Source organism: Sorex araneus, chromosome 1 (assembly GCF_027595985.1).
Source record: "Sorex araneus isolate mSorAra2 chromosome 1, mSorAra2.pri, whole genome shotgun sequence".
NCBI lineage: Eukaryota > Metazoa > Chordata > Mammalia > Eulipotyphla > Soricidae > Sorex > Sorex araneus.
Window position 1 is genome coordinate 198,726,656 of NC_073302.1, and position 12,072 is coordinate 198,738,727.

General features: G+C 62.1%; 1 protein-coding gene across 5 annotated transcripts in view; it reads right to left on the reverse strand.

The window, feature by feature from the left end:
* Positions 1 to 12,072, reverse strand: part of ARHGEF10 (Rho guanine nucleotide exchange factor 10) — a 30,861-nt gene that overhangs the window by 6,210 nt on the left and 12,579 nt on the right. For 4 of the 5 annotated variants that reach the window (XM_055122179.1, XM_055122190.1, XM_055122160.1 and 1 more), the window contains 13 exons: positions 11,486 to 11,600; positions 10,431 to 10,537; positions 9,215 to 9,292; positions 8,677 to 8,856; positions 7,789 to 7,905; positions 6,617 to 6,709; positions 6,110 to 6,280; positions 5,273 to 5,418; positions 4,558 to 4,736; positions 2,426 to 2,541; positions 2,099 to 2,226; positions 1,822 to 1,922; positions 160 to 281 (listed from right to left, as the gene is read on the reverse strand). In XM_055122179.1, coding sequence (XP_054978154.1) covers positions 160 to 281; positions 1,822 to 1,922; positions 2,099 to 2,226; positions 2,426 to 2,541; positions 4,558 to 4,736; positions 5,273 to 5,418; positions 6,110 to 6,280; positions 6,617 to 6,709; positions 7,789 to 7,905; positions 8,677 to 8,856; positions 9,215 to 9,292; positions 10,431 to 10,537; positions 11,486 to 11,600 — 1,653 coding nt within the window. The remainder of the gene's footprint in view (positions 1 to 159; positions 282 to 1,821; positions 1,923 to 2,098; positions 2,227 to 2,425; positions 2,542 to 4,557; positions 4,737 to 5,272; positions 5,419 to 6,109; positions 6,281 to 6,616; positions 6,710 to 7,788; positions 7,906 to 8,676; positions 8,857 to 9,214; positions 9,293 to 10,430; positions 10,538 to 11,485; positions 11,601 to 12,072) is intronic. The other variant, XM_055122174.1, reaches the window with a different exon arrangement.

Below are 12,072 nucleotides of genomic sequence, written 5' to 3' on the forward strand. Positions count from 1 at the left end.
CGGCAGTGACCTGTGACTTAGAGCCACATCCTGGGCTGGGCGGCACCAGGCACGGCACGGGCCCCCTTGGGGACAGGGCAGGGGGTGGGCACACTGCACGGTGTCCCGGCCTGCTTGAGCCACAGGCGCAGGGCGAGGAGCGGTCCACGGCTCGGTCACCTTGAAGTCCTGCTGCTTGGCCACCGTCACGGGGACGTGCCCCACCAGGAGCGGGTGTCTGTCCTTCTTCATCTGATTCCCGTCATCCTCCACGCAGAACCAGCCCAGGTGGTTGTCCTCCTCTGCAGGAGCAGCGGGTGAGCAGCCGGCCACGCGCCACACCCCCTACTCCACGCGGCGCCCGCTGTCCTCCCATGGACACCCTGCGGGGTCCCTCCGAGATGCACATGAAGCCCAGGGGCGCCCTGGTGCTCGCTGGCTCATCACTGCTCAGAGTGACGGGGAAGATGAACGGCAGCAGGCGCAGCACCGGCAGCCAGTGCGAGGTGAGGTGGGCAACGTGTCTGAGCTCGAGGCACCATCCCAGCCCTGCGCCCTCTGCCCTCCCACAGCCGCAGCGAAAGTAAAGCAGGGGTAAGCACCAAGGCACACAGCACACATCCTCACGACACACGAACATTGTGCACTCACACAGGCATGGTCAGACACACACAAGCACCATGCACACACACAGGCACAGTCAGACACACACAAGCACCGTGCATGCACACAGGCATGGTCAGACACACACAAGCACGGTCAGACACACACAAGCACCGTGCACACACACAGGCAAGGTCAGACACACACAAGCACCGTGCACACACACAGGCATGGTCAGACACACACAAGCACCATGCACACACACAGGCACAGTCAGACACACACAAGCACCGTGCACACACACAGGCATGGTCAGACACATACAAGCACCATGCACACACACAGGCACAGTCAGACACACACAAGCACCGTGCACACACACAGGCATGGTCAGACACACACAAGCACCGTGCACGCACACAGGCAAGGTCAGACACACACAAGCACCGTGCACGCACACAGGCAAGGTCAGACACACACAAGCACCGTGCACACACACAGGCATGGTCAGACACACACAAGCACCGTGCACGCACACAGGCACGGTCAGACACACACAAGCACCGTGCACACACACAGGCAAGGTCAGACACACACAAGCACCGTGCACGCACACAGGCACGGTCAGACACACACAAGCACCGTGCACACACACAGGCAAGGTCAGACACACACAAGCACCGTGCACACACACAGGCACAATCACACACACACAAGTATTGTGCACACACACACTGGCATAATCACACACACACAAGCACCGTGCGCGCACACACTGGCACGGTCATATACACACAAGCATCATGTACTCACACTGGTATACTCATGTACATACAAGCATCGTGCACACACACTGGCACAATCACACACACAAGCATCATGCACACACACAGCAGGGGTTGCCACAGGGGGCAGAGGGGAGAGGTGGAGAGCAGAGGCCGGGATGGGGAAGAGAGCCCAGAGAGCAGACCGCACAGGAAGCAGAGGAGACGGGGTCATTGAAAGAGCAGTCAGGGTGGGAGGGGGTGGGAGGGAGAAGAGGGCAGAGAGGGAGCAGGGGCCGGGGATGGGGCTGTGCTGACCACAGTGGACAGGGCAGCTCCTGGAACAGGCCAACGGAAGGGGCAGCTGCAGAGGCCAGAGTGCGCCATCAGCAGCCCCTCATTGGCTCGGCCACGTCCACCTCTTCACGTGACCCGGCCAAGCCCTGGAATGAGCCGTCGGGTGGGGGCAGCTCACCCAGGCCCAGCTTGGCTGTGTGCAGGCTCTGCAGCCAGGACGCCTTCACCGCGGGGCTGAGCGTGTTGAACTCGGCACTGAAGAAGGTGGGACGCCCAGACCTGTGGGGACACGAGGTGGGTATGGGGGGGCAGACGCTCCCAGCACACAGCGCCCCTGGCCTCCTCCCTCCTCCCCTGGCAGTGCCCCTCCCCTCCCCTCCCCAGCCCGCCCCCACAGCCCTCCCCCTCCCCCAGCCCGCCCCCACGTGCCCTGGCCCTCCCCGGCCCCTGCTGACTTGTCGGGCTTCCCCGGGAGCTGCAGCTGCAGACGGCAGCAGGCAGCCGCCCGGATGTCCTCTTCCTTCTTCAGGATCAGCCGCCGCAAGCCTGCCGTCCAGTCCTGGGCCACTGATGTGTTGAGGTTCTAGGGGACACGCGGCGGTCAGCTTCGAGGATGGCAGCCCAGAGATGCCGTCGCAGGCTCCGGGGCTCACGGCACACACCCGGGCTGCCCACCAGCCCCTCGACAGGCCCCCAGCAGAGACTCCCCCAGCCGCACCTGGGGTTCAGGGGCCCGGGAACAGGGTGCAGGGGACACAGGGAGGGGCTGGGCTCGGCCTCACCTGGTAATGCCCCCGCAGGGTCCCGATGAGCTGGGAGATCTGCCCCAGCACAGCCAGGTCGTGGAGAAGGTTCTGGAGGTCCTGGTGCAGCTGGCCTGGTCCCACGGAACCCCCGCCTGTGGGCAGACCGGGACCTCACCCAGGGGTCCCAGCCAGCCCATGCACCCCCGCCTGTGGGCACCCAAGGACCCGCCTCCAGAACCCAGAGCTGCAGCTGCTGGAGAGAGGCCACGCTGATGGCCAGAAGCTTCCAGACAAGCGTGGGGAAGCTGCAGGACCAGCCTCACCTCCTGCGTCCCTGCTGGGTGAGACTCCCAGATCCATGTCCCCTCCCCCACAGCAGGCTGGGCTTGGCCAGCAGAGAGCCCCTCCCTGCTCCCTGCTGGCTGACTGGCAGCTGGCGGGACCAGGGAGCACTCTGCAGAGTCCCACAGCCCAGTGAGCAGCGCTACTATTTGTTTCACAGGGTCCCGTGGTGGGACCCTGCGTCTCCAGGAATGACACACCTGAGCTCGTCCACGCTGGCTGCCCCCACCCCAAGCCCGTGAAGCTTCCCGGGACACTAGACGGCAAGGGTGCGTGAGATAAGGCCGAGCCCCCCACCCTCACGCCAGCAGCTGCGTCCTCTCATTCCCATCCCTGGGCAGGGCTGAGGGGGTGCTCGGGGACACGTGCAGGTTCTGGGGTTCCACGAAAGAGCCCTGCACCTCAGCCAAGCCTTACTCGCTGAGTGCCAGGCCTCGGGGGAACTGCCGGCTGGGAGGTCTCTCACTCATGCTCACACGCACACTCGCCCGGTCACTCATGCTCATGCTCACATACACAGGCTCACACATACTCACCCAGCTCACACATACTCGCATACTCACACACACGCGCATATTCGCACGCTCACATATACTCACACACAGATGCTCACACACACACGCTCACTGATGCTCACTATGCGGACACACACTCACTCGTGCCCACTCACACTAATGCTCACACACTCACGCTCATACACTCATGCTCACACACTCACAGGCTCACTGATGCTCACACACTCATGCGGACACACGCTTACACTCACGCTGACGCTGACACTCACTCATGCTCTCACACACACACACACTTTCCTGCTCAAGCTCACACACCCAAGCTCACACTTAGTGCTTATACCTCCGCCCATGGACCCTGAGAGCAGCAACGGGTCAGCAAGGACATGGGGCACTGGGCCCGGGGCCCGGCTGAACACAGCCATAGCTGGGCCCTCAGCTGAGCCTCTGAAAACTCACCCACTAACAGGAGCCCGGCTCCCCACAGCAGAGAGGAGGCCAGCACGCACTGACACCACCACAACCACCACCTGTGTATGCCCTTCACTTCTGAGCGGAACTAGACCTGTAACCCCCCACACGGACACAGATTCCAGTCTCTGGGCAGACACAGGATGGCAGGTTGTGAGCCCACCCCTGGGGGCAGATGGAGTCCATGATGAAGGCACACAGCTGCCTGGAGGGGGGCTGCCAGGACACCTGCACTCAGACACCCCCGATCTCTGACACAGTGACTCACGGACACTCAGACACAGTAACTGACGGATACCCTGACTCTCAGACACAGTAACTCACAGACACCCTGACTCTCTCTGACAGACATAGTAACTCACACTCAGACAGTGACAGTGACTCACAGATACCCCTACCCTGAGTCACAGTAATTCACAGAGGCCCTGACCCTGAAACACAGTCACTCACAGACATCATACTCTGATACAGTAACTCACAGACACCCCGACTCTCAGACACAGTAACTCAGATACCCGACTCTGATACAGTAACTCACAGACACCCTGATTCTGAAACAGTAACTCATAGACACCCCGACTCTCAGACACAGTAACTCAGATACCCGACTCTGATACAATAACTCACAGACACCCTAATTCTGAAACAGTAACTCATAGACACCCCGACTCTCAGACACAGTAACTCAAAGATCCAGACTCAGACACAGCTAACTCACAGACAATAGACTCTGCCCCATACCTGCCCCACACCTGGTCCCAACAGCCCACACAGTCCACACCTGCCCTATGCCTGCCTCATGCCCACCCACACCTGCAGGTTGGGATGGAAGGTGCCACTTACTGGGCTTGGAAGCAGCCTCCAGCAGCAGGCTCTCATGGGGGTGCTCGGGGGAGCCCCGGCCGTGCTCTCCGGTGCCTTCGTTGCTGCCATACTCAATGGGCTCCACGTGCCCCAGAGGGACACTCCACTTGAGTAGGTACCTGTGGCCGGGTGACGTGGTGGTGCTGCCGTCCTGCGAGCTACACGTGAGGCTGAGTGAGTGTGGGTGCATATCCAACAGCAGAGCCAGATCCCCCGAGACACAGGAAGCACGGGGAGGGCCAGGGATGGAGCCCGTCCCCATGCCAGCCCGTGTGTTGGCTGAGACTCATCCACAGGCACTGGCTTCCCCATGATCTCCCACGGGGACAGGCCCTGGTCCATCGTGCTGACCGGTTTCCTTGGGAACGTGACCAAAGGTCTGCAAACACTTCCCAAACCCCCAAACTCCTTCTGGCTGAGCTGGCGGCCGTCACCTCCCTGACACCCCCTCCATCCTTCACCTGCCCCTGGGTCCACACCTGAGAGCTGGGCCCTGCCTGCACAGCCGCACAGGGGAGGGGACCCGTGCACTACAGGGAGCTGGTCCACATGGACATGGGCCCACACGCCCAGGGACTGTTTCAGGGAGGCGGCAAGGGAGAGACGGGCTGAGCTGGAGCCAGGAAGCGGCCCAGCCGCGGCCTAAGTGCAGCAGGTCCTACGGGAGAGCGGGACCCCGGCGCGGCCGCCTTACCGGGCACTGACGGTAGCGCACATAAGCACGTCATTGAGCATGAAGAGCCGCCGCTCCTTGGTCTTCAGCATCTCGCCCCTGTCGCTGTACACCGTCTCTACCATGTCGTCCGAGCGTACCAGGTAGCGGCTCCCGGTGCTGAGGAGCTGGACACAGACGAGGTCAGAGGGGAGAAGATGAGGAAATGGCATGGGCGTGCCGCGTCTGCCCCCAAATGGGAGCACGGCAGCCATGAGGAGGGAGAGGCCCTCCCCACAGCCTCTGCACTCAGCTCTGTCCCTGAGATGGGAAGACCCCGGGCCAGGACTGTCCTCTGAGGGGGCGGCTGCTGGAGGGCCCGCCCAAGCCCTGGGCAGGCACACAGGCAAGGGGCAGCCACTGCCGTCCACCTTGGCCAACACAAAGTACCAGCACTGGGACTCCCTTGAGGAGCTGACACAGCTAGTCCTGCCAGAGGAACACACACACACACACACACACGCACTCTTTCATAAACATACAAGACATGCACACTTTCTCACACACACAAGACACACAGACACAGACTTCCACAGACACACTTTCTCACACACTCACACACACACAGAGACTCACACACATTCTCACACACCGATACCAGAGACACACACATATTCATACCCACACTCATAGTGACACACACACATATACACTCTCTCACAGTCTCACACACAGACACACTCCCACGCTTTCTCTCTCTCTCTCTCTCTCTCTCTCTCTCTCACACACACACACACACACACACACACAAGGCAACACAGCCCTCCTGGCACTGCTCGCTGGCACCCCCCTACGCGGGTACTGCTCGCTGGCGCCCACCTTGTTCAGGTAGCGCTCGTTGGCCGCCTTGGCGATGCGTTTCATCTCGCAGCGCTGGTCCGCATCCCGCTTCCGCTCATTGAGCTTCTCTGCCAGTGTCTCCAGCTCAGTCAGCGCCATCTGCAGCGGCAGCCTGTCAGGGTGGCCTGGGCAGGTGTGCTTCAGCATGTCCTGCAGGAAGGCCGGGGGACACGGGCAGTGACCGCGGGCAGAATGCAGGCGGTCACTGCACACTGGCTCTGAGCCTTGGAGCAAGGCCATGCCAGGGAAACAGCTGGGGAGGTGCCCCCACAGCTGTCCCCACCAAGAAGGCGCCCCCGGTGTTTCCCCACCGAGGAGGCCCAGGAACCGGGCAGCCCCAGACTCTCTGACCTCCATCCCACCTTCCTGGGATCCGAGAGCAGGTGTTAGGAGGGTGGTGGGCACCCTCGGCTTAGGACCTCAGTCCAGCAGAAGCAGGGTGCAGGATGGCACGGACACAGGCTGTGCCCCAGGCCAGGGCCCTACCTGCAGCAGGAGGATGAACTGGGGGAACCTCTGGATGGGCTTGGTCATCAGGCTGTACAGGGTGGTCCGGTCAGGGCTGTTCTCCTGGCTCTGCTGCAGGCACAGTCCACATTCACCGCCCCGCACGACAGCAGCACCCCAGGCCCACAGAAGGTTCTTCCAGAACGTCCTACCTTGGCATTCGCGCTAGAGAGTGCTTCTGAGCACACCTCGTGCCTCCTGTCACCTCAAGCCCCTCGCCTACCCCCACCTCCCCACGCTCTCCAGATTCCCCACAGACACCCAGGGGGACGGGGGCACGTCCATTTGAGCAGGAATCTCATTCTTCCCAGGAATGAGTCAGACACGCTGTCCACAAGCCACCCCACACAAACCAAAACCACAGGCCACACAACCAGAAACCACAATCAAACCATCCACACCCACAAGATAACTACACACAGACCACACACAACCACGAGTACAAACCAAAACCACACAACCACACACTACAACCAAACCACCCACAACCACATGTGAACACACAGACGAGCACAAAACCACAAAGCAGTAACCACACACAACCACAAACCAAAACCAGACCACACAACCACAAAACACAAACCGTCCACACTCACAAGGTAACTACATACAGACCACACACAACCATGAGCACAAAACCACGAACCATGTAACCACAAACCACATAACCACACACACAACCACAAACCACAAGTAAACCATCCATAACCAAAAGATAACTACATAGGATCACCGCAAACTAAAACCACAGACCACAAAACCATAAGCCACCTAACCACACACAACCACAAACCACAACCAAACTACCCACACTCACATGATAACTATACATACGTAGACCACACAAAACCACATGAAAATACAGGCAAGGGATAACCACACAGTTACACATAGCTTACACGCAACCTGACCACATGCCACCAATACACAGTCACACACAGACCCCACACAAACACAGGCACCAATATACCCACCGAGAGCAAACCCCACCAGGGGCCTGTGGGGAAGACAGGCAGCCACCCCAGACTCAGGCCTGCTGCCCAAGTGGGGGCTGGTGTGGTATGTGTGTGGGGAAGGCAAGGAGTGGCTGGGGCTCACCCAAGTGTCAGACCAGGGGCACCTCCCCTGAAGCCCTTGCACCTGCCCCTCACCTTCAGGAACTCCAGGAAGGCGGGCTTGGTGGCACAGGTCTTCTTGAGGATGGCCACAGCTGAGCTGAAGTTGTTCACGTACTCACTGTAGGCGTCCAGGACCATGGACTTGGAGAACTGTGTAGACACACCAGCAGGCCGGTAAGAGGCAAGCCCGGCGCTGGGAGATTCCAGATGGACCTGACAGTGGGATCCTGAGAAGGCCAGCTGGGCCTGACCCTCGACCTCTGTCTGGAGAGTCCTGGATTTCAGTTCTGCCTTGACCTGGGATTGATGATCAGAGTCTGCAGGTTTTAGGTGGGCCTGACCTCTGACCTGAGTGTGGGGTTCTGGGAGTCCAGGCCTGACCTCTGACCTGAGTGTGGGGTTCTGGGAGCCCGGGCCTGACCTCTAACCCAAGTCTGGGGTTCTGGGAGCCCGGGCCTGACCTCTGACCCAAGTGTGGGGTTCTGGGGTTTGGGCCTGACTGCAGCTGTCTGGCTTATCCAATCCAGCCCCAGCCCTCAGCCCGTGTGGCCTCCTTGTAAAACCCGCATCTGGGCTCCGGGACAGGAAGAATAGGGGGAAGCCACCCCATCTGCAGGCTGGGCCCAGGGTCGGGTCAGGCAGGTGGCATAAGCTGGTATGAGCCGGAATGCTCAGGGAAGAGCCAGAATGAGCAGGATGGGCTTTACCAAGGCCTCCATGTGTGAGAAAGGCAGGGCCGGGCCCACATACCACGAGGACGTCATGGGGACCGTCACAGAGACGGTAGGCAGGGCACCCGTCCCTCACCACAAACCACGCGCCCCTCCCGACCCCGCCCAGCCCGAGCCCACCCTGGGTAGCTGCTGCTCGCACCGAGGCCTCCCCTTCCCCGCCCTCTGCATGGAGGCGGCTCCGCCTTACCGAGGCCACAAAGACGTCCCCGATCATCTCCACCGAGTCCCACTCGGCCACGCGGCTGGCCAGCGCAATCTGGAACAGGGAGTGGCACTGCAGAACCTCCTTGACCCGGTGGAAGATCACCTTGAGCTTCCGCTCGCTCAGGATCCGAGGCTCCATCTGGGACAACGGCTTCTCGTAGTGCTGTGGGCGGGGACCCCAGGCTGAGCCACACACACACACACACACACACACACACACACACACACACCAGGGGACACAGAATTCATGCATGGGGACAAATACATATGGGAGCTCACATAGCACATGAGCCCACAGCACGGTGGGACATGTAAACATGCATGTGAGCCCACCACACATACAGACATATGTTGGTGCACATGAATACATGCAAGCCCAAAGCACATATGTGGGCACACACAAGGCCACCTGACATAGGCAAGCACAAATGCACGGGGATCCACAGCACACGCACACAGCACAGGGCACACACACATGGGGGGCCACAGCACAAGCCGGGAAGACAAACACGCTCAGCCACCTCCAAGATCCTCTGCAGGGAGTCCACGTAGTTCTTCTCACTGTCCACAATGGCGCCCAGAATGTACCTCCTGACCACCTGCGGGGCGGGAGCACGGAACAAGCTGCTGTAGGAAACACCTACGGCCCGAGGGGGCGAACAACATTGGGCCTGGCTTTGTTCCCATCATGGGAGACCCCCAGAGGCCTTCCAGGTGTGTGCCAACAGCGGGCGCGGGCACGCACGTCGCTGCTCGACCTTCGCACAAACGAGGACTTGCGGCAGGAGTAGGGGGATGCCCACACTGAACCGGCTGACCTCCTGCTGTGGTCAGGCAGGAGCCGTGCACAGGGGTGAGCTGGCTGGACGCACAGATGCTTCCTGAAGCCCCCGATGCCAGGGAAGGGGCTGCGGCCGTGGGCACTGCCTCTGCCTCCCTTCCTGACGCGGCCGTCATGGCTGACCGCAGCCTGCTCAGCCCGCACGGGCGGGCACGCTCCAAGCCTGAGCTCCCTGCTGACAGGCTCTGGCCCATGAATGGACAACAGAGCACAGGACAGCCAGCACTGCTGCCTCCGGCCCCACCCCGCTGCTCCTGAAGGCCCCGCACTGCCCCCTAGTGGGTGGGAGGGCACGTCCCGTGAGGGAACCCCAGAGGGGCAGACTGTGGAGCCCCTTTACAGAGCGAAGACCAGGGCCCAGGCACAGGGCACAGGCTCTGCATGCAGAGGTCCCCGTAACCCAAGTAACCCCCAGCACCTCGCCTGGGAGGAGGGTCATGGGAGAGGCCCCTGCCCTGACCTCTGCTGCGCTGAGGGCCCTGTTAACAAAAGGGTGCAAGTAACACCCAGGGGTTCCCAGGCCCCTGCTGCCGTGGGCCAGCAGGCTGTACAGTGGGGGCACAGTGCCGGGCACACAGAGCTCCTAAGCGAGTGGCAGGAGCACCAGCCCACACGGCCTGGCCCCTGCCCGCACCCTCCTGCCCCACACCCGGAGACCCTCGCCCCCGCCCCCCACCACCACAAGCTGAAGCCATGCGGTGGACGTCTGGCACCACGGGAGGTAGGGTGGACTGGACAGTGCCCTGTCCGCTGGCACCAGTCACGCCTCTCCAGGGCCACCAAGAAGGCCTCAGGTCTCTGGGAGGGGGCCACCCCGAAGCGCACTGCTGAGGGGGGCTCAGACCAGTGGCCGCGGGTTCACCCCAGGGGCGGGCGGCTTGGAGAAGCATCCACACCTGCTGCTGAGACAGGCCCTCGGGCATCGGGGTGAGCACGGCCTCGGGGTGCTGGCATTCCACGTCGATGAAAGGGTTCTGCTCCTCGTCCAGGCCGTCTCTGGGGTCTGTAGCGGGAGGAGCAGCCTGGGACCGTGCCCCGTACCACTCCCCCCCGCACCCGCCCGAGACACAGGCAACACTGGACTCGGGGTCTGACCACTCTGGGCCTGCCTGAGCGTATCATGAGGTGGCCAGGCCTTAGGCTGGGCACTCCCGTGAAGGGCCCAGGGCGGCCGGGAGCAGGGGTGGTACTGGGACACGGGTCCTTCCTGCTCTCCGGGACTGTCCCAGGGACACGTCAGGACACCTCAGTCTGCCCCTCACAGGCCCCACCCCCAGGAGATCCCAAAATTCTGGGGCAAACCTGACCTCGGGGGTCAGAGATGAGGCAGTGGTGGGACGAGGGCACTGCACTGATGGAGTGATGGGGGTGAAGGGTCGTGGGGAGATGGGAACTCAGGGGGTTGGGGGCTCGGGGCAGGGATGGAGGCTTGCCCAGGACACCGCGCAAGGCCCCTGGGTGAGTTTGAGAGGTCAGTGTGTGCTGATTCCAGGGTGGGCCTCCCAGCTGCTCCCTCCAGGGACAGGCCTAGTGTGGATGGACCCCCATCAGCTGCCTGTGCTCCCCCACTCACTCCCCGTGCTCCCCCACTCACTCCCTGTGCTCCCCACTCACTCCCCATGCTCCCCCACTCACTCCCTGTGCTCCCCCACTCACTCCCTGTGCTCCCCACTCCCCATGCTCCCCCACTCACTCCCCATGTTCCCCTCCCCGTGCTCCTTCCACTCCCCGTGCTCTCCCCTACTCACTCCCCGTGCTCCCCCCACTGACTCCCCGTGCTCCATCCACTCCCCCCCTCACTGCCTGTGCTCCCTCCACCAACTCACCGTGCTCCCCCATTCATTCCCTGTGCTCCCCCATTCACTCTCCATACTCCACCTCATTCACTCCCCTTGCTCTCCTCCCCTCACTCCCCGTGCTCCCCCACCCCCACCCCCACGCTGGCACAGACCTTGGGGCAGCAGGGAGTGGCTGCGGATGAAGGAGCGTCCCCTGCGCACGGCGGCCTTGGTCCTCTCCAGCCCGTCCTTGGTGCCCTCCTTGGCTGCCTTCACCAGCTTCTGCATCTGTGAGGGGGGCCGGGAGCTGGTGCCTCTGTGCTGGCCCCCAAGGTCGGTCCCTCACTTAAAAGGACACTGTCAAGTGCTCTGGGTCAGGTGCTGTCCTTGGAGGGGCCTGGGGGCACCTCCCGCCATGGGGACACGGCCACTTCCCACGGCCCGACGGCCTGCCCCAGCCTCGGCCCCTCGGCCCCACCCGGACACCGGCACAGCCTCCATGGCACATTCGTGTGGCCCCCACCCACGCCGGGAGTCCCTGCAGCCCCACACCCCCCGCGCCCCCACACACACCTGCACCCCACATGTCCCACCCCTCCACGCCTGCACCCGTACACGCCTGCACCCGCAGTCGCTCACACTCCACACACACACACCCCGACATACCCACTCCCCCACACGCCTGCAGCCCCTCCCGTGCCTGCCTGGCTCAGCCCCTCAGGGTCCGGGCGCTGCCTCCTGCGCTCCCCACCCACCCACT